This window comes from Macrotis lagotis, chromosome 2 (genome assembly GCF_037893015.1).
Source record: "Macrotis lagotis isolate mMagLag1 chromosome 2, bilby.v1.9.chrom.fasta, whole genome shotgun sequence".
NCBI classification, from domain to species: domain Eukaryota; kingdom Metazoa; phylum Chordata; class Mammalia; order Peramelemorphia; family Peramelidae; genus Macrotis; species Macrotis lagotis.
In genome coordinates, this window is record NC_133659.1 from 3,606,302 (window position 1) to 3,626,755 (window position 20,454).

At 45.8% G+C, this 20,454-nt stretch overlaps 2 protein-coding genes across 5 annotated transcripts in view; one reads left to right on the forward strand and one right to left on the reverse strand.

The window, feature by feature from the left end:
• The window catches only part of TNNI3K (TNNI3 interacting kinase), a 305,481-nt gene that overhangs the window by 55,783 nt on the left and 229,244 nt on the right, over positions 1-20,454 (reverse strand). The gene's annotated exons all lie outside the window — the stretch shown is intronic.
• Positions 2,109-16,362, forward strand: LRRC53 (leucine rich repeat containing 53). Its single transcript, XM_074220276.1, has 4 exons — positions 2,109-2,157; positions 2,773-3,570; positions 11,386-11,883; positions 13,555-16,362. The coding sequence occupies exons 1-4, from the start codon at positions 2,109-2,111 to the stop codon at positions 15,855-15,857; spliced, it is 3,648 nt and encodes a 1,215-aa protein (XP_074076377.1). The 3' UTR covers positions 15,858-16,362.

The following is a 20,454-nucleotide window of genomic DNA, read 5'->3' on the forward strand; positions in this document are numbered from 1 at the left end:
ATTTCCTTGTTGGTTTTAAAAAAAATTAAAAAAAAAAGAGCAGACAGTCCCCAAGGTCCCTCCATTAGCCTCACTCTCCAGACATCTAGAAATGTAATAGGTTCTCCGTAATCAGTATCTATCTGCCACCATGAGCTCCACTGCACTCTTCAAAAAGTTTTGTTGGCCAAAATAAAGGCAGGTTGAGGACTCGTTTCCAAAGCCATTGGTTGGGTGGGTAGTGAGGTCACTAAAATGAGCATTAAAATCGTTTTTTTAAAGTAGAAATCAGCAACATGTGTAATGAGCCAACAGTAATTGAATCACAACTAATAAATGCCAATACTAGGGGATATTGGCTCTCTCTCCTCTTCTTTCAGTGGCTGCTCACCCTCATGGCAATCACTGTTCCATTGGGAGTGTCTCGCCCCTCATCCTGTTTAGTGCCCTTCCATGAGGTCACTCTCTGCCAGAGGCTGACCTTGGTACCAGGTAATGAAAGGGAGGACCACATAGTTCACTGCACCTTTACCAGTGTAAACTCCTTGGGCTCAACCCACGGTGCAGACCCTCAAGAGATAATCTTATGTTCCTCTAAAGCTATCTTAATGTCTTCAGAGCTTATTCAAAGCTTTTGTTATGGAGAATAAATGGCATCCTTGGATGCAGGAAAACACTTTTTAAAAAAAGAAATAAATGAACTCCATCACTTTTCTCTTCCTCTGGATCCAACTTTTGTCTGAGTTCAACCCTGGGACAATTGGCAGAGCTCTTCATACCTCTCAGGCCTCTTACCCCACCCTCCCACCTCCCAGAAATAAAGGGATAATCCATACACAGAGGTGACAATCTAAACAGATCGAATTTTGAAAGACTAGTTTTTTCCCTCTTTTTTCCCCCATTGGGAGTAAATGAGCTGTGGCAATCCTAACAAGATCCACTGGTTGTGTTCATTACCTACCGCTTGGTAAAGTCAACAATTTAATAAGGCACCTTCTTCAGAAATCTAAAGAAAATGTGATTTCCATGCAGATATTTAACCAGGGATGAGTACTGCTGTAAACCGAGTGAGTGGAAAGTTTAGGACCTCGGTGGGTTAAAGAGGTAACTGGGAGGAAATGGTCACCATTACAGCCCTCCTGACAAGAGAAAGGTTAGTGGAGTTCCACTTCTACCCATAATGATTTAAACCCTTATTCTGTAGGGAAAGGATCCCTCCTCTATTCCCTTTTGGGGGGAGGGTAGGAGCTGATTGATGCTGGTGGGAAACAAAGACCACTCCCTCATTTCGATCTCACAGCCTCCTGGGCTCCAACCCTCCTTTCCAAGATGTCCCATGGGGGAGCAGGAGATTTCAGGAAAATAGAGCATCATGCAGACGGCTCCTTAGGGAGGCTTCTCTTTAGTCACCAGTCAGAACTAATTGACTGACGATAGCCTGGCGACTTAGTGTTAACAGATCCCTGAAGGTGGAAGGGACCCAGAGAAAACAAAGTTTGCCATCTGGTGTTGGTTTCTTTGGGCTTTAAGAGATGGGAGGAATGACGTTTGAAACCAGAAATAACCAAATCATCACTAATACTTGTATTCAAATGGGCCCAAGTCAACACAGACATCCTAGCAGTTATGGGGAGATGAGCATTAGCCACAAACAGACACCCCAAGGATGGGCAAGCCTGTGCCCCATCTTCTGCCCCTGCTTGCTGAAGAGCCCAGATCCCATGAGAACTCTGGCCCACCTCCAGAACTGCTGGTGACCGAGTCATTAGAATAACTGCCACTGGCACTCAAAATAAGCTTGGTGTGATGATGAGGCTTATTTGTCTGTGAAAGTGGTTTGGCTCCTGAGGGCCAAACTGTGAGCCCTGGAAGATAAAGATGATACTGAATTAAGACTGGAAGGCCCAAGTAGCACCTGTCCTGGGATGCCCAGTGTCATTGTACATGGAGGCCCCGCTGACACATCCTCAGGGTGGGCATCCATCAGGAAAGAGATGCCTGCCACTTGCTAGTTTTTAGCCTGAAGCCAACACTAACAATAATAATCTACTTTACTGGGGACAAATCCATATGAACTCACAGTATTAAACAAAGCCTGCCATTGCTAAATGAGTCCGTTGGCTTAGATGATGACCTGTGATGAGGGAGAGCCCCACACTGGAGGAACAGGTGGTGCGGGTCAGGACAGGGTCTCTGAGGGTCCTGCCACACCCACTGCTGTTTCCCTGTGGTAAACACAAAACAGGCTTCAGGAAGAGCTTTGGAAGAACTATGGCCCCAGGATGCTTCTGAACCTAGCTGGGTCTTCTCCCCTAAATCCATGGTCCTCACCAGCTCTGAGCCTTGATTCCCAAACTTGACCAGTCTTTGTTTCCAATGAAATGATGGTGACAAGCTCTCTGCCAACCTTCCACCAACATCCATGTGACCCAGAGATCATACATGTAAGCAGTAGGTCCTGGTCTCCCCAGGGAACAAATGGGTTTCTTTCCCCTAAGCAAGCATGGGGTAGAGATTTGGAATGCAACACATGAGATGGCCTTCCATGCTCCTACTCAATGTGTGATGGCCCAGGTTAGGAGATTGTGTGGAGGGCACTGGCTGCGATTAGGGTTATGTGTCTGTGTGTGTAAGTGAGTGTGTGTGAGTAGTATTATGTGTGTGCATGTGGTGTGGTGTCTGTGTGTGTGGCTGTGTGTGTGTCTGTGTGTCTGTTTCTCTCTAATGTCTGTGCACGTGTCTGTGTGTGTCTGTGTGTGTGTCTCTCATCTCTGTTCTCTTCCCTCTGTACAGAGGCTCCGGAGGGGACTAGAGCGCTCCTGGTGACCAGCGGCTCCATCCTCGCAGTCCAGGCTGCCAACCTGTCCTTCTTGCTAGATGTGGCCATGCTGACATTAGGCAGGAATTACCTCCTGGTTATCCAGGACAGCGCCTTGCAGGGTCTGCCCAGGTGGTGGATACCTGGAGCATCACTCTTGGAACACAACCGGATCTCTAGCCCCGCCATCCCCGAGGCCACCTGCCAATCGCTCTGGGAACTGCAGGTGCTGACCCTGGAGAGCATCCAGGGGACCTGGTTCAGGAACACCAAGGCCCTGTGGTGGCTGCTCCTTGATGGCCACCAACTCCAGACTCTGATGGATGGAACTTGTTGCAGGGTGGACCACTCTTTGGACTTCTCAAACCATCTGATCGGCTCCCTTGGGGAGGGGGCCTTGGGGGTCTTACCTGGACTGTGGGGGGTGGATCTGGTCCATGTTCCCAGTGTCTTTGATCCACCCACTGGGATCTTCTGTCAGGGTCTGGGCAAGGATGAGTGGCACTGCCCACGTGCCCTGCAGCCCCTGGCTCCACGCCTCAGGAGCTCTACAGCCAACAGCTCTGTTCTCAGGGGCAGTAGGGGCCAGGCTCCAAAATTCCAGGGCCCAACTGTTGTGGCAGCAGCAGCAGTAGTGGCAGCCTATGCCATGCTCCCACAGGCTGAGGCTGACTGTGAGTACAAGGCTCCCAATCTGACACTGGTATTCAAGGACAAAGAGAGCAGCCCCTCTGGCAGGGAGGTAGCCCAGGTGACCATCCTCTGCTTGGCAGGTATGTGTGCGGGAGGAAGGGCCTGTTCTCAGGTTCTCTTCCTCCAGTCCAGACGTGATAAGATCAGAGGGAGAGAGTGGGGGGGGGTGAGCCTTCATCAAGTGGAAGGTCAAAGGTTGGGCCTGCAGCCAGGAAGAGCTGGCGTCCAGTTCTGCCTTGGTCATTACTTAACCATAAAATGGGGGGGGGGGTGCTGGACAAAGATGACCCAGGTCCTCTTTGGGTTCTATGGCAATAATTCCATAACCTCCTAAATCTCTCCCCCACCCCCACCCTGTTCCCTCATTTAAGAATGAGGAAAGGAAGCTAGAGCTTGGAAATGCTATCACCAAGGTGATAGGGCCTTTAGCCCACAACCTCTGGCTCTTTCCAAAGCCCCCTTGGTGTCCCTAACGTAGGTGGCTGCCAAGGCTATGGGGTACAGTCCATGGATTTAGAACTGGCCTTTGGTCACTACAGCTGCGAAGGTTAGAGATGGACGAGACAGACCTGTGTTCTCTAGGGACAAGAGCACTGCCTCTTGTCTGGTCAACACCTTGCTGGTCATGCCATTCAAGCCACTTGCTCTTTGGCCCTCAGTTTCCTCTTCTGTAAAGGGGGTGTAATTTTGTGTACCCCACCTCCTCATTAGGTTTTCTCAAAGAAAAAAAAAAAGAGAATTCATCGGGAACTGCTTTGAAAAGTCTCAATCCCTCTGCAAAGGTGGCATGGCTTGGTCAATCAGAGGTTGTGGGCTGAGGCCTTTGGTACCCTGGGTGAATCATGAGGCTTCGAGGTTCATGGATAGGCACGCCACCCAAGTGCTCTTTCAAACATCTATGTTCAGATGGAGTTGGCCCACTTGGGAGCAACAAGGAAATGCCGTTAGTCTTCTCAGTGAGGAGAGAAGCAATAGATAAAGACCCAGCCTGGACCAGGAGGACCCTGGAGCCAGTCCACTCTCTGGCAAATGCTAGGGACCCCAGAAAGGAGAATCTATAATCCTTCACTAAGAGGGAAAGCTGGGGAATAAGGTACCCATGTCCATGCCGTGTAAAGGGGAGACCCTCACAGAGGGAAGGCACCTGCCTTAGGGGTGCCAGGCAGGGCTTCCCACAAGAGGGAAGATAGGCAATGGGTCCTAAGGGCAGCCTGGCCCCCAGAGAGGGTGATTGAGCCAGGATGGACTGATCTGAGGGGGAGTCCTGCCCCACTACTTAGTAGATACAGGTCCCTGAGCAAGTGACTGAACCTCAGGTTCCTATTCTGCAAAATAGGAAATAGAGGCACACTTCTTCATAGGGGTGCTCTGAAGTTCAAGTAGGACAATCTAGGAAAAGCATTTTGAAAAATGTAAAGAAATAGAGAAATATTAGATATAAAACTCAAGGCTTTTTAAAAGTAATGATCACCTGAAATTGCTATTTTTGTACCAATAGAACTTTCCTTTTCATCCTCTCGAGGAGATGATTTCCTCAGAGAAGTCAAGGCACCCTGCCCGCCATTCAGATGGGACCACATTGGTCACTTCGGTGGGTTGCCACTCTTCCCCCTTAGAAGCTCTCTGTGAGCATCTCCCTGCTCCCTTCACTGCTGGGCTGATCAGAACATGAAAAACAGTCTCAGTTAGAGAGAACTTTTCTGGTATGGTGCAGCGGCATCTGACGCAAGAGTCAGAGACTGATTCAAGGTATCCTCGGCTTGGGTTCCAACAGACCAAGGCTGTTGACATTTTTCAATAGAGACAGAGAATTTTGATTAAAGGATTAGAATAGTAACTGGTTTGGGGCCCTTGGAAGTCACATACTTCAACCAGAACCTGACAAAGACCTTCCCTGGAAAGCCTCCCATGGGAGGTGATCCCTCTCCTGCTCGGCCTTCCCTTGACTGATCCTTACCAGCTGTCCACCCCTCCAGATGGGCCCAGCTGAACATTTGGCTTCAACCAGGAATTGGCCAATGCCAGGTCTGCCCTGACCTGCCCAGGAGGGCTGGATGGGGACCTCCACTCGGCACAGTAGGTCCTCTTTCATGGGAAGAAACATCGCCATCCCTGGTGTGCAGAGGGGGAACAAGAAGCTGACAGAGATTAAGAATGAGACTGAACTTGTACCCTACTAAACACAGGACCCCCCATTCCAGAAGAAGCCAAGGCTGTTGCTGACTGATGAGAACAGTATACACAGTATACAACACCCCAATATGCAGCTTTTAGAGAAAATTCTGGTCCTTGCCATCATGGAGCCAATAGGGGAGATGGATACTAGCAGAGTGATCTAGAATAAGCAGTAGAAGAGGTTTCACCTAGGAAATAGCTCATCCCCCAGACCACCAGCCTGCAGTGAAATCATTCATGTTTATCAAAGTTGTGCCTTAACTTATTAACCCCTTCCACTCTGCTTGTTGGGAGGAGGGGCTGGCCCCCAGAATGGCCACCATCCCTACTATCTTTGTGGAGAGAACCTCCCTACGTCATTGACTCCCATGGGGATGACCACTCACCCAGGGTCCACATCACTGAGGGCCCACAGATCTCCTTTTTGTCCATATATTAAATGCCTTGCAAATCCAGGCTATAGGGTGGATTCCCTTGTGAGATTGACTCTCAAGAAGTGGGAATAGACTATTATCACCCTTAATAAAACCCTGAAACTTTTCATGCACTACTGCCTTTGTTCATCACATTACCTTGCTATCAGGAAGGGGTTTTCAGTAACACTTAGTTGGTGGAGAACTTAGAGCAATGAGCTCTGGGTCCCTCAGAATGAATTTTGGCCCAAAGGGTTCCAAATTTAAGCATGCATCACACTTCGTGAATGATGCCTCCCTCATTCATAATAATAAAATCTCACTTTGATAGAGCATCTACTATGTTCTAAATGCTTTATAATGATGATCTAACAATCATTCTGGGAGGTAGGGGCTGTTATTTCCCTTTTTACAGATGAGGAAGCTGAGGCATTAGAGGTAAAGTGACTTGCCTGGGCTCGCACAGCTCACAAGTATATGAGGTCAAATTTGAATACAGTCCTACTCCAGTCCTATGGTCTTTCCCCTGCCCAGTGATGAGGTCAGTGCACCAAGCCTGGATGCAAACCCACTTCTGCCATCTTGGGCCACATGTCCAGTCTACTTCCTGGAAGATAAAATGAGGAACTGGATTCACTGGCCTCAAGGTTCCCTCCAGCTAATAAGATCTCTGATCCTTAGATGTCTTAAATGGATGCAGATGGGGAAAGAGGAGGTCCACACCAACATCACCGGTCCACACCACCACCACTGGTCATACTACTACTACCAGATAGCACCACCTCCAGTCCATACCACCACCACCACTGGTCCACACCACCACCACCAGTCCACAGCACCACTACAGTTCCAAACCACCACTACCAGTTCATATCACCACCAACAATTCACACTACCAACAATGGTCCACACCACCCCTTCTTAAAGTACTTTCAGAAGACTTTAGCTGCTTCTCATTTGATCCTCCCAGCAAACCCCATTTTTTAGATGAGGAAACTGAATATGAAGCATGATGTTTCTAGCTACTGAAAATCTAATCAGGATTAGAAGCCAGGATTCCCACAAGTCCCAGCTCATTACACTTTTCCTCCATCAAGAGAACACAAGTAGAAAAGCAACCCATTTCTCTCTCCAAGTTCTGGAGTTGGACTCAAAGGAACTTTTCTGGCAAAGTTCCAGATCACAGAATTTGACAGATGAATAGACCGGGTGAGAGGGCAGACTAAGAATGCCCATGTGAAGGCACATGAGACTGAAGACCTGCAAGGAAGGGGATCTGCTCCCTCTCACTACAGACTAGTCCCCTCAGCTCTGATTATTAGGATGGTATCTCCCAGCCACCGAGCCTGGATAGGTCCCCTCATGGTGTCCACCTCTGAATTCCTTCAGCTCTGAAACCCACTTCTGCTCATTGGGATCCAGAACTCCAATGTGAATGCCCTTCAAATCCTTGATAGCACCTGGGCTGTTAGGAACTTGCCTATTATTCTACTGTCATCAACTCAGATACTCTATTCTAGCTCAAGTCCTTACTTATTCATTTGTCCATTTATTTATTGGATTGTTTGTTTGTTTATAAAAATCAGGACCCTGCCTGCTTAGTTCAGCTGGCTTGAGTTTGAAAGGAAAAGGGAGCCTTTACATTCCAATTTCTTCCGTGGAGATGTCTCCTCTACCTGGCCCTATTTTCCTTTTCCAAGGAAGAAATTCATTGTTCTGTGCACTTTTTCCTAATAGAAAGCTACTTTCTGAATCTCGGCCTAGTAGGGAGCATCTGCCTGAGACCTCCTCTCTTGACTAAAGCCAAGTGAAGACATGAGTTCCTCCACCTCAGTTCCAAACAAAGAGAAGGTAATTTGGTATCATTTATCATACAGAAAATTGCCAAAATGGCTCTTTGAACAGTCTCTTAACCAGATGAGGAAAGGGGCAGAGAATGGACAGATCATGAGTAAATGGACCCTTCAATCAACATAAATCACTGAATTTAGTCAAAACCTTAAGCTAGCCTTTACATGAACCTCTTTTGGTCTTCCACTTGTTCTCTTCCATTAGTCCTCTTAGTGTCAATAACCTGGGCTGTGGGATATGGGCACAATCACGTTTGCTGTAATGCTGGCTCTGGTTTCAATTTCCTCAGTGTTTGTAAGCAAATCTCCATGAAGCTGTCAAATGGAAAGGACCGTCCTGATCTACCACACAACTAAGACCCCTTTCCTATTGCTTGGGTCCTTGAGGTCGGCACACAGACAACACTCCCCTTTGCCTAGTGTATCATGATGAGGGAATTTTGTTGTTGTTCAGGTATTTCTTTGCATTTCCCTAACCCTAAGGTGTTAGGTACACCTTTTCTGTAGTTAACAGTCAACTCAATAAGGACCCAGCAATCTGTTTATTTACACTGTTTTTTAAGCTCATAATCTCCTTTGTAGCATGCCATCTCCTGCTTCAGCCTTTGCCCAGCTGTTTGGGCAGATACCAGTGTATCTTAACATAACTAAATCCACTAGCCTATCAAGAGATTTTAGTTATTTCTCTTGGAATTATTTCTAACCATTCCAAAAGGTCCCTTCTCCCCAATGGAAATTAATGCCCACAAAATAGGATTCAAAAGGTACAGAAGCAGATGCTCAGCTAATCGGCCCATCCTTGAAGCACTTTCTGATCTGACCTACCTGCTGGACTTTGTGCCTCACCTTTGAGGGGCCCAAGTTGCCACAATACCACACTGAGATCATAAGATAGTTGGGTGGGAGGGGCAGCTGGGTGGGATAGTGGATAGAGCACCAGCCCTGGAGGCAGGAGGACCTGAGTTCAATACCTAGCTGTGTAGCCTTGGGCAAGCCACTTAACCCCATTGCCTTGCAAAAATAAACCTTGAACAAAAGATATTTGGGGGGGGGTCTTCACTTATTTTGTGTCAGGGACCCCTTAGCATCCATCTGATAAAGTTTATTGTCCCTTCTCAGAATCATATTTCTAAATGTGTAAAATAAAATACATAAGCTCATAAAGGGAACCAGTTATATTACAATATAGATATCAAGACTGAAAAGAAAAGAAAACAGCATTCCCGAACCAGACTTAGAAACTTTGCTTTCAAGGGTCCACACTTTAAAAATAGTTTTGCTTTTATAGTTCTTCATGTAACAACAGGCTTTAGCTTATTTTTTCATTAAAACATGCTCCAACAGTATACTTCAAAGCTGAATATTTAGGATAATTTTTCATTAAATCAATGCTTTGATACATAGACCCAATTCCATGCTCCATTCCATAATCAGCATGGGGAGATCTCAGTTTACAGATTTAGAGCTGGACACCAGCTAAGGTATCATCTCTAAATTCATGTTCCTATATCCCAAAGTCTCTTAAACCTTCCTATTCTACACCTGAGGAAACTAAGGAAACAGAGGATAGAGGGGGACTTGCCCTCATTCACACAGGCTGAGACCAGGTCTTTCCATTCTATATGACCCTGATATTCTGTGGGTCAGCTTCTTCCTGTGTAAATTGGGAGATGGGCCAAAGGGTCCTTACAATCTCTTCCAGTCTGGGCATCATTAGAGCCTATGATTCCATATCAGGGAAGATGGGGAAGAGGAGGAAGGTTTCCAGGCTTAGGAACTAGGACCAGTAAAGACCCCGAGAGGGGACGGACCAGGTGAATGTAGGAATAGTAAACACACTAGCTAGGTAGGTCAAAGAATCTGATCTGAGGAAGAATAGCCAATCACACTAGGAAGTGGGGTCTTCTGGCAAAGGCTGAAGGTCCATGTGTTTGTATATCACTGTACTCAGATATGAGTTTGATAAGAGGGTCTCTGGAGCTCTGGAGTGTTTTGAGCTTTGGTATTCTGTAAACAGTCCTTCATTTTTGAAGAAGACCATGACATCATCAGGGAGGTGATGCCACGACAAGCACATGAATTGGATTTGAGTGAGGGGGCTGCATTAAGTCACCAGCCTCACATTCTCCTACAGAGCCAGCTGGTTCCAGTGGACAGATAGGAATCAGGACAACTGGAAATGACCCTAGATGCAAGGCAGTCAGGGTTAAGTGACTGGTTCAAGGTCATACAGCTAGTAAGTGTCTGAGGCTGGATTCAAACTCCTATGCTTCTGACTCCAAGGACAATGCACTATCCCCTGAGCAACCTAGCTACCTTGCCTTTTAAAGCTAAAGTCTTCAAGGGGCCTATCAGGTAAGGGACTTGTCCATGCGGGACAAGATAGCTAAAGAATTTAGGGGCAGTGTCCCACAACTGCTTCATGATGAGTCAGAGTGCAGGGGAATTTGAGAGCTGGAGGAATGAAAGTGGGATAAGATGATGGATCTTTTGTATTTTATGATTGTGTGTGTGTGTGTGTGTGTGTGTGTGTGTGTGTGTGTGTGTTTGTGTGACTGAAACTTTTGTGGTGTGTTATTTGAGAATCCTAAGCATGGACTATGCAAGTTGTCTGGGAGATGGAATGAAACTCCATATCCTGCTCACAGAAGTAAAAGAGAAATAGAATTTTCAATTCAGGCTAGGTTAACTTTTTAATAATTAAAGCAATACCCAGGAAAAAACCTTAGTCTTACATTTTCACCAAAGGGTTGACTTCTGATTAGTCGGCACTGTTTATTATTGCTGTCTAAGACATGCAAAACCATGTCTACATAGGAAGACAAAAGAATGCTGTTTGGAATCTGAAATTTGTCCTCTTCAAATTGGGCAAAGACTTGCACCATCTCCCCTCAACTCATTTTCCATCAGAGTGGTAACTAGAGACTTGGGTGCTTGGGATGACACCAGCTTAGGAGAAGCTGCAAGAAAGATTCCCAGATCAACTTTGTAGCATATGGCATGAAAATAGCACAAGAAGTAAATAAAAAATTCTTTAGCAAAAAGGAGCTGTTTTTTGCATTAGTTCTTTCGTTGCAGGTACTTCTAGATACTGTTTCCCTTTTTCCTTTGATACCTTTGGCATCTTGTTGATTGGGTGATTGATCATGGTAGTGATGCTTTGTGTTCTAGCAGGATGTCCCCCTCAATCATCACCAAAGGAGAGTATGGAGAAAATGCTATTCCTGCCATCTTTAGGGCTGATCTGTTCATTGGGTACTAGACAAGATTCAGCAAAAGATCATTTCAAGCCTCAGCATTTCCAAATGCTTTGTGTTCTCTAGATGTGTGTTGGGGTCTTAGAGATAAGTCCTGTGATCTCGCCCTATTACCATTGTTGTCTCTATGGATAGCATCTGATGATTTATACATTTCTTCTCATGATGGTGACTTTTAATGGTCCTTTCATTTGTCCCAGGAGCTGTTGGCCTCACTTGCCTAATCTTAGCCATTTTGAACTGGAGACTCCATCGAGGCAAAGGCAAACCCCCATCAGACAATCTGTGTTGCAGAACTCTTAGAGGATCCCCATGTGCTCATGAACCAAGAAATGACTTCATGCCACACTGTACCTGCTGTGTAAGTCAGGAAAATGAGACCAAGATCATGTCCATGGTGGGATCTAGAAAGGAAGTGCCAGCCAGGCTGGAACGAATTTCAGAATCCATGGATCTCAAGGCTTCCTTTAGGAATCTTCCACAAGGGAAGGGGTGTGGGCCAGACAATGGCTCTTTCTTATGCTTCAACTGTAGACTGCAGCAGCCAGGTCTTCCTGAGAATTCTAGGAACACCGTGGTCATTCATGAAGCCAGCCCGATGACAAGCCACTTCCAGAGAAGAGGAGGCAAGCTGAGGCATTCTGAGCCAGCAGAGATCCAGAAACAGCCATTTAAATGGAGCTCAAGGAGGACAATGGGTGAGTTAGCTTGGCTTGGGTCAGAGAGGGGAAGATGTGGTAGGCCAGAATGGAAAGGGAGGGACAGATGCATCATCGTTATTCAGGGCCCCACAGGATGCCTGGGAGGTTGGGGAAGGAAAGACAAAGTCTGTCAAATGTCTAAACCAAAAGATAGCATTGGCCTTGCCATGATCCCAGGAAAGGTTCCTGGCCATGTGAGTTTGGGCATCCTATCTTCTCCAACACTAACTTGGCCAGCATAGCCTGATCCTCCTAGACTGTGATAGTTTAGAAGAATGGACCTTCTCGTCCTAGTGAATCATTCTGGGAAGGGTAGCAAGAACAGATTTCTGCCCTTGCAGAGGCCAGGAACACCTACAACTGAATTCATTCTCCCAAATTGGGAACCAGGCAAGCCTGGTCATGACAACCACCAGACCAATATGGACATTTTCAATACTTGGTGAAAAAAATGAATGAAATTTCTTTTACTCCTTCTGTTCCCCACCTCACTCTTTGCTTCTTTAACTCAGTGGGAGGTTGGGGACAACTGCCATGTAAAGAGTCTCCTGTCATTTATTTGTATTCATTTATGTCAAAACAGCATTTTCTCTCAGAATATGATTGACAGAGGTGCTAATTCAAGACATCTTACCAAAGTCATTTAGGCCTAAGGGGAGAACTGATGAAAATTGGGTGAGAATGAGCCCATCTATAACTTTCATTTGTAATGGAAGGTGGGATAGGCACCTCTTCTTAGTCCCTCCTTCTTAGCCCTTCCTGAGGATAGATCATTTGGATGGTGGTGGAAGGAAGAAGCAGCCAACAAAGAACCGAGATAGATGGCAGAAGAGGGTAAAGGTATATGAAGAACCCACTGTGTAGGGTCTGTAATAAGAATTTATAATTCTCATCTCATTTGGTTCTCAGAGCAATCCTGGGAGGGAAGTGCTCTTATTAACTTCTACCCACCCCCTCATTTTACAGTTGAGAAAACTGGGGAAGATGGAGGTTAAGTGTGAAGTTCTGCTCAGGGTCGCATTGCCAGGGAGTGTCTGAGGTTATTGTAAACTCAGATATTGCTGATTCTAGTCTCGTGCTCCACCTCCATTCTATAGGATGCCGACTTGTCTTGCTCACATGGGTGGTAGGAAATCGTCAGGATTGCAAACACACGATGACTTGACTTTTTCATCCAAGTTCCATTCTTTTAGCCCCCAAACAGCAAGGAGTCAGCAGGGAGTGGAGTGAGAAGGAGTTCACTTGTGTGTTAGGCTGGTTGGCTATTTTATATTTCAAATGAGATAATATATGTGTAACACTAGACTTGGCAAAATTTAAAGGTCTACACAGCTAATAGTTTTCAGCTCATATTAATATATTTCTGAAAAGTAAAGATGTTTCTACGCCTCACTTGAGTGGGTCAGCAGATTGAGAGCTGCCCTAGCCCAGAGTCTTCTCAGAGTGTGTTTCCCGATGAATGCCAAACAGTGATGGGCAGATGTTGTCACCAAACCTTGCAACAGTTCCCAAATTCCTTCCTGTCTATTGGGTTGAGAATTAGCGACAATGCTCCCTAGCATCTTCCAGAAGCAAAGCCATCATCTTCCATGGGGGAGGTAGGCATCTGTTTCATGGGGGTGATAGAGTTCTGCTGTGTGCTAACCACCTGTGTTTATCATTGGGCAGATATCAGCAGTGGCATATTGAATGGAAGAGGTTCAATGCCCACCTCAGCCTTGGCAAGAGAAAACTTTGAGACCCATTTAACAAATGAGTTGTGGCAGCCGCCAATGGAAGCAGGAGATGATGTCTTTCAACCTCACCAGCAAAGACACTTTATCACCAGTTCATCCACCAATGCTCCCAGGTCTAAGCATGCTAGGGGGCATAGACAGGTGCGAAGTCAAGGCTCTCACTGCCCTGGTCCTCACAGATGGCTAGGTCAGAGCAGGCTGAAGGAACTGCCCCCAGACAAGTCCCTTATCTGTAAATACATCCCTTATGATCAGCTGCAAGATAGTCCAAATGAGAGGAAATTAAATTACAGGACACATCTAAAGTCTCAGAGGGACCAAACCCAAGCAAACAGTGCAAGCAAGGAATTCCTGTCAAGTGGGGACAACACAGGATTATCAAGCTTAGTCCAGAAAGCACGTGTCCGGAAGAGGGTTAGCTTCCACCTTCCAAACTTGGAGGAAGAAAATGGGTTGGCTCTGCTGCTTCCGGACTCACGGGAGGCGGGACCACTTTGGACCCAACAACAAAGTCCACAGGACCACATAGCCAGCCACCAAAGTGAGAAGCTAAACAAGATGCAGGAAAAGACTAAAGGAGCAAATTGCTCTTCTGATGTACAGATTCCAGAAAACGAATGGACCAAAGCTTCTTATCCAAAGAGAAAAGTGAAAGGACAGAACTTAAACATTAAATTAAATTTGCACCCCTTTAGGAAATTAAGAATCCACCCAGAAAAGCAACCTGACAGAGAGAAGGGTCCCCCCAAGTTCTCAAAGCGAGGCAAGAAAATAGCTCAGCAGAAATTGTCCAAAGTTACTGTGGAAGAGACAGTTCAGAAGGAAAGGCCCAGAAGCCCTGGTGGAGTTGGGGGTTCCCTTGAGCAGATGGCATGGACTCCTACTGCTCCTACCACATGGGCCTCAGGTAGAAGTCAATGGACCCCCAATGTGTCTAGGGTCATGCCTGGAGACAGTGAGAGGCCCAGAGAACAGACCCACCACATTCCTGATGAAGTCCCTGTACAAGACCATTCAGGAATTCCAACAGGATGTCCCCCTCAATCATCACCAAAGGAGAGTATGGAAAATATGCTATTCCTGCCATCTTTAGGGCTGATCACATCAGGTACTAGACAAGAGTCAGCAAAAGATCATTTCAAGCCTCAGCATTTCCAACTTGGGGAGGACCAAGTGACTCCTGAGACCACTGAGGCTGGGGAGTCCCAGGTGTCACAGACAGTACTAGAACAGACTAAAACACACCTTGTCCATGGTGTCCAGTCAGACACCAATCAAAAGGCTGGAAGGCTGGAAGGAATATTACCTTCCCAGCTTCAACATTCCTGTCCTCCTCAGCTGGGAGCTGAAGAAGGGACTAGAAAGAGTAGGAGCAAAACAGCATCCCAAAGAGCTCAGTGTTGCATTTCAAAAGGGGGGCTCAGATCCCCCCACAAAACTGTTTCCAGAGTGGAGGCTTGTGACTCTTCCCTCCTTCCTCAGACCCAATCCAACAGTGACATAACATTTGTAGAAACCAATTTCATTCCACACCAAAATAGACTCGAGTTTTCCAATGATATCAACACTCCTCTCCTTGGCACTCAAACCAATTGGCACCCAACCAGTAGGAGTAAAAAAGGAACTGACAGTGCAAATGGATTACCCAGAGATGATGGCGATGAAGTGCCGAGGGATAAAATAGGAGTAGAAGAAAATAAGAAAGCAAGCCACAGAAGCAAGGTTAGTTGTGGGACAGTGATTAAAGCCAAGGACATGGTCCTCCCTGGGGCAGCAGAAGAAACCCAGCCAAGTCAGAAAAATGGAAAAAGTGAATCACAGACATTTCTGGGATCCAACCTTGTCAGGCAGAATCATGTGAGCAGCAACAGGTCCCCAGAAATCCAACCTGGGCTGCTGCCTAGTGAGGCTGGTCCCCAAATTTACAATCATGCGATGAAGAAGGATGCACAAGAAGTTCAAGACATCGGACCAGATGAAGGTGATAATGAACAGGGAGAAGACACAATGCCCCCCGAGAAGCAAGAAGATGCTTTTGTGTTACCAGAGGTAAAAGACAGTCATTTTGAGGCAGAAAATGAGGTGCCTCTAATTTCTAGCCGGGTAAATGAAGCTGAAAACTGTGTTGCACACCCTCCACCATTGCCACCATCTGCTGAATATGCTAATCCATCACCTTTAGCGGTAGAACAAAGTGAGCCAAATAACTCAAATAATAATGGCTTTCTCCTTTAGCTTTCTTCAGAAAGCACAAATCCCCAGCCCTGGCCTTCAGAAGCATTTCCAACATATTATGGGAGGAGGGAGACGCCTCACCCAAACCTTTGTATCAAGGAAGCAAAAACCAGAGGCTGAAGAAGCAAAGCAGAAACCAAAGACCACACCAACGCCATCCATTGGACACAATTATCATCCCCTGGGGAAGGAGGAAAACCAGAAAGTGAAGACGAGGCTGGCAGTCATCTTTTCCACTGGAAAAGCAACCAAAAACAAGTGAGAAAGTAAAATAGGATCAAAAAACAATTGAGCAGATTTGTAGTTGATGTTTCTTTTATGAGGGTTATTATCCACATCTCAATTAATCTCGAGTGCAATCCTGCTCTCTGTGCTGCTGTGGATACCCTTGGATTTCTAGAAGCTGCAGGAAGGAAATGCAAAGGCAGCTGCATGTGCACTTCAGTGTTTTACTCGTTTCTAACTCCTGGCCTGACATTTTCCGAGAACCTAAATATAGTTAATGTGTGAGATGGCGTTGGTGGGGGTGGGGATGGGGGGAGGGAGAGGAGGAGACAACTTCCAAATCCCTTATATTTCTCTGGGAGAAGAAATACAGGTTTTCCAATTCCCTAGAGGGGAATGAGACTTCTCCAGGAAATCTGTAATATTACTTATGGCCATTGGGTGGAGATCTTGTACTCACTCAAACCCAAGCCCCGAAGAAGAGGCCAAGGGGGAGGATGATCCAAGCCACCTTGTCCAAAAAACAAAAAAGAAATAAAAAGAACTCAGAGGATTCTGGGGTTTTTTCTCTGACTGTTTTAAACTTCAAATTAGGAAGAGGGGGATGTAATGGCCCCAGGGGGTTAGGTGAGTCTGGCTGCCTTGTTGGGTGGGAAGGGTCCAGGTAAGAGGAGGAAGGGGTCAGGTGAGGAAGATGATGCTGAAAGGTGCAGCAGAGGAAAAGGGCCTCTCACAAAGGGGAGGGTAGGAATGAAGTACTGACAAATGACTCCAGGCAGAGAATGTTGGGATAGTGTGCAGGGTGGGGGGAAAGAGAGCGAAAGAGAACTGCAGAACATGCTTGTCTAATCGTCTCCTTCCTGCTGGCCACCCTAATAATGAGTACCCACTTTCTGCTCCCCAACATATTTCTCTCATTTCCTCTTTTCTTCTCTATGCCTCCTTGTCTCCATCTGCTTTATTTTTAGCCCATTCTTCTGCTGATCAGCCCTTAAGGCAAAGTGGGCTTCTGTCTGTCTGGCCTGCTCCTTTGCTGGGCCAGGGCCTCCTAGACCATGGACAGAGTGACTCTGCTCCTCGCCCCTTTTATCCTTATTCTTGTCTTTGTTTTCTACCATTCCAGCACCCCTTTCACCAGTTTCTTATCTTCTTCCCAACATTAGGCACTGGTCTGTCTGTGCCTGGCATTCTCAGGGGGGAGCGGCATGGACACAAGGCATCTCCCTGGACTTCCCTGGTTTTACCCCACTTTCTCCAAGAGACCTGGCTCATCATTTCTCTCCTCAAGGTGTCTGCCCTCTGGGACTCCCTTTCATTTACACTGCACATAGTGTATGGACATGGCCTGTTCTCGCCAAGTGCCGAGACCATTTGCATTTTAACTTTCTGTGTGTTCCTAGGATTTGGCAGAGGGTCCGCCATATTTTGTTGTCAATGGATTTGTCATTTCTGGCTCTTCGTGACTCCATTTGGGGTTTTCTTGACATAGACACTGGAATGGTTAGTCATTCCCTATTCCTGCTCATTTTACAGCTGAAGAAACTGAAGCAAAAAGGGTGAAGTGACTTGCCCAGGGTCACACAGTAAGTTTCTGAGGTCAGATTTGACTTCAGGTCTTCTTAAGTTCAGGGTGGCACTCTATTCACCGGATCACCTAAGTGCCCAATCTGGCATTAGTAAACACTCATTGTCCTTAATTAAATCCTTAATAAGTGACTTTCCCATAATCTAGCCTATCTCTAAATGAATGATCTCTTCGGATTATTCTTTTCTCATAGATCCCACTCCCATTTAGCCCTCCTTACTTCATACCTGTGTTATTATAATACTTTCCTATTCATTCTCCATAAATATGAAACTTCCCTGTACAACTATACAGCAATTGGCTGCAAGTTACAATTTTAGAGGGTTCCCTGGGTCACTAAAGCATGGGGTGACTTACCCAGAGTCACAAAGACAATGAATATCAGAAGTGGGTCATTTCCCTCTCTGTGTCTCTGTCTCTGTCTTTCTCAATCTTCCTCTGACTCTGTCTCCCTTGCTGTCTCTTACTCTCCCCAAAATGGAATCCTTTTGAAAGGGAAAATAAAGACATTATATTTACACTGAATTACTGTATTTAAAACACTCTAACCTATTTGGGGAAAATCTGTTATTTGATTCTAAAATTATCTCTGAGGATTTCTCTGCCACCACATCAAGCTATGGGTCATAATCTAGCTCTTCTGACATAAGGACACCAAGAATCCACGTGGGCTATTCTTGGGCTATCTCTATCCATGTGAGTGGCCCATGTTTTTCATTCCATTTATATACCCATTGCTTCTCCTCCATCATCTCTCCTTGGGGTTATGGCTTCTCTTGGACCATGCTTCCTTGATTTTATTCTCTTGCAGCCTTCTTTGTTGCCATTGTGTATCATGCAAGCACTTCAGAGACTGTAAAACTCTGTGATTTGCAGTTACATAGAATTATGGGAAGAATATTTGAGTTAAAAAGATAAAGCTTTGTTTGAGGGTTCTTAATACTCTTTAAGCTTCTCCCTGAAACAAATAATCAGGCCTCAGTGAGGTCTTGTGTAAGGCAGATTTGGAAAGGAAAAAAGTGTTTGGATTATAAATAGATAAATATAATGAGGAGTAATCTTTTTGAGGTTATACCCTAGGTGTTCAATATATAAATATTAATAAATTCATTGGCATGTTTGGTGATAGGAAGCATCATTCAAAGCTCTGAGGAAGGAAGAAGCTATTTGAAACATCATTGGGCTGGGGTGTAGAAGACAAGAACCCTAAAGGCATCTTGGAATGTCATAACCAACCTATCCTCTGAGGTGCTAGCCAGGGGGCTAGGTGCTGAAATGCCAACCCCCAAATTCAACTCTCCCAATCATATCACACCATAAAGTACACAAGCATCCACATACATAGCATAACCTTAATACATACAAGAACATATGAAGCAGTTAACTACAAGGTAGCTTGGGAGGGAGAATGCTAGGAACTGGGGCAACTAGGAAAAGCTTCATGAAGAAGATGGTGCATCTTTGAGAATCTAGGAGAGGGAGACAAGGAGGATTGGATACCAGGTCCTGAGAATGGGCAATTCAAAGGCACAGAGATGGGAGATGGAGAGCCATTGGGAGGAAGAGAGGGAAGATCAGGGTGGTTCTGTTTCAGAGTGTGAGAAGAGAGAGTGATAGTGAATGACATTGGGAAAATGGGCTAGCCTCCATAGCTGGAGGATTGCTTCCATTTTGGTTACCAGAGTTTAGCAAGGATGCTGATAAGTTCAAGAGTATAGAGTGTACAGAGGAAGACAAGTATAATCCTGTAGGGCCTCAAATTCAGGTCATGAGAAGACTAAGAGAATAGGGCATGTTCAGTTTGGAGACAAGAAGGCTCTGGAAACACCTAGTATTTCAAGTATTTGACAAGCTGTGTTAAAGAATCATATATTGCCTGTGTAGTTCCTCAGGTCAGGATGAGGAGCAATGGGCAGAAGTTACCAAGTAGCAAACAGAGGTTAGATATCAGGAAAATCTCCAAACAATGACAGCAGTCTGAAGTTGACTGAGAAGCCACGCTCAAAGCCGATGGCCATTTTACAAAGACACTGCAGACTACTTCCTGAGCTCGCTCCTGATCCTGGGATGATGAGACTCAGTAGAGTGGTCCTGGGAAGCCTCCCCCTTGGGAAACTCCTCATCAGTGGGGTCCCAGAATCCTGGTCTATCCCATGGAAGGCTACAAAGAGCTTCCTGCTTTTTTTAAAAAAAAATTTTAGATTTTTGCAAGGCAATGGCATAAGTGACTTGCCCAAGGCCACACAGCTAGGTCATTATTAAGTGTCTGAGGCCAGATTTGAACTCAGGTACTCCTGACTCCAGGGTCAGGGCTCTATCCACTGTGCCATCTAGCCACCCCCGAGTTTCCTGCTTTTGATATCCACAGAGCAGCATTTACTCACTGAAGAGCTATTCCACATTAGTGGTCCATGCATCCAGAACATGAGAGTTTATACAATATGGCCTAGTTGATAGAATACTTGAGTTGAAGAGATGTTACTTTAGCTGGTTGTCTTTGGTCAAGTCAATGATGCTTACTCAGACTCAGTTCTCTTATCTCTTAAATGGGCAAAAAACCCCTAGAATACTATCTTCAAAGGATTTTTATAAAGATTGCCTAAGATAATGTGCAAAATGTGTTTGGTAAATCTTGAAGGGCTCTATAAATATCAGTTACCATTTATGCAGATCCTGGAACTTTGAAGAAATCTTCCCTTCAGAGTGTGCTGTGTATCCTTCCTCATACATGAGCAGAAGTATGTCTCTCTGAGGCAGCATCCTTCCTATGCACAGGTTAAGCCATTT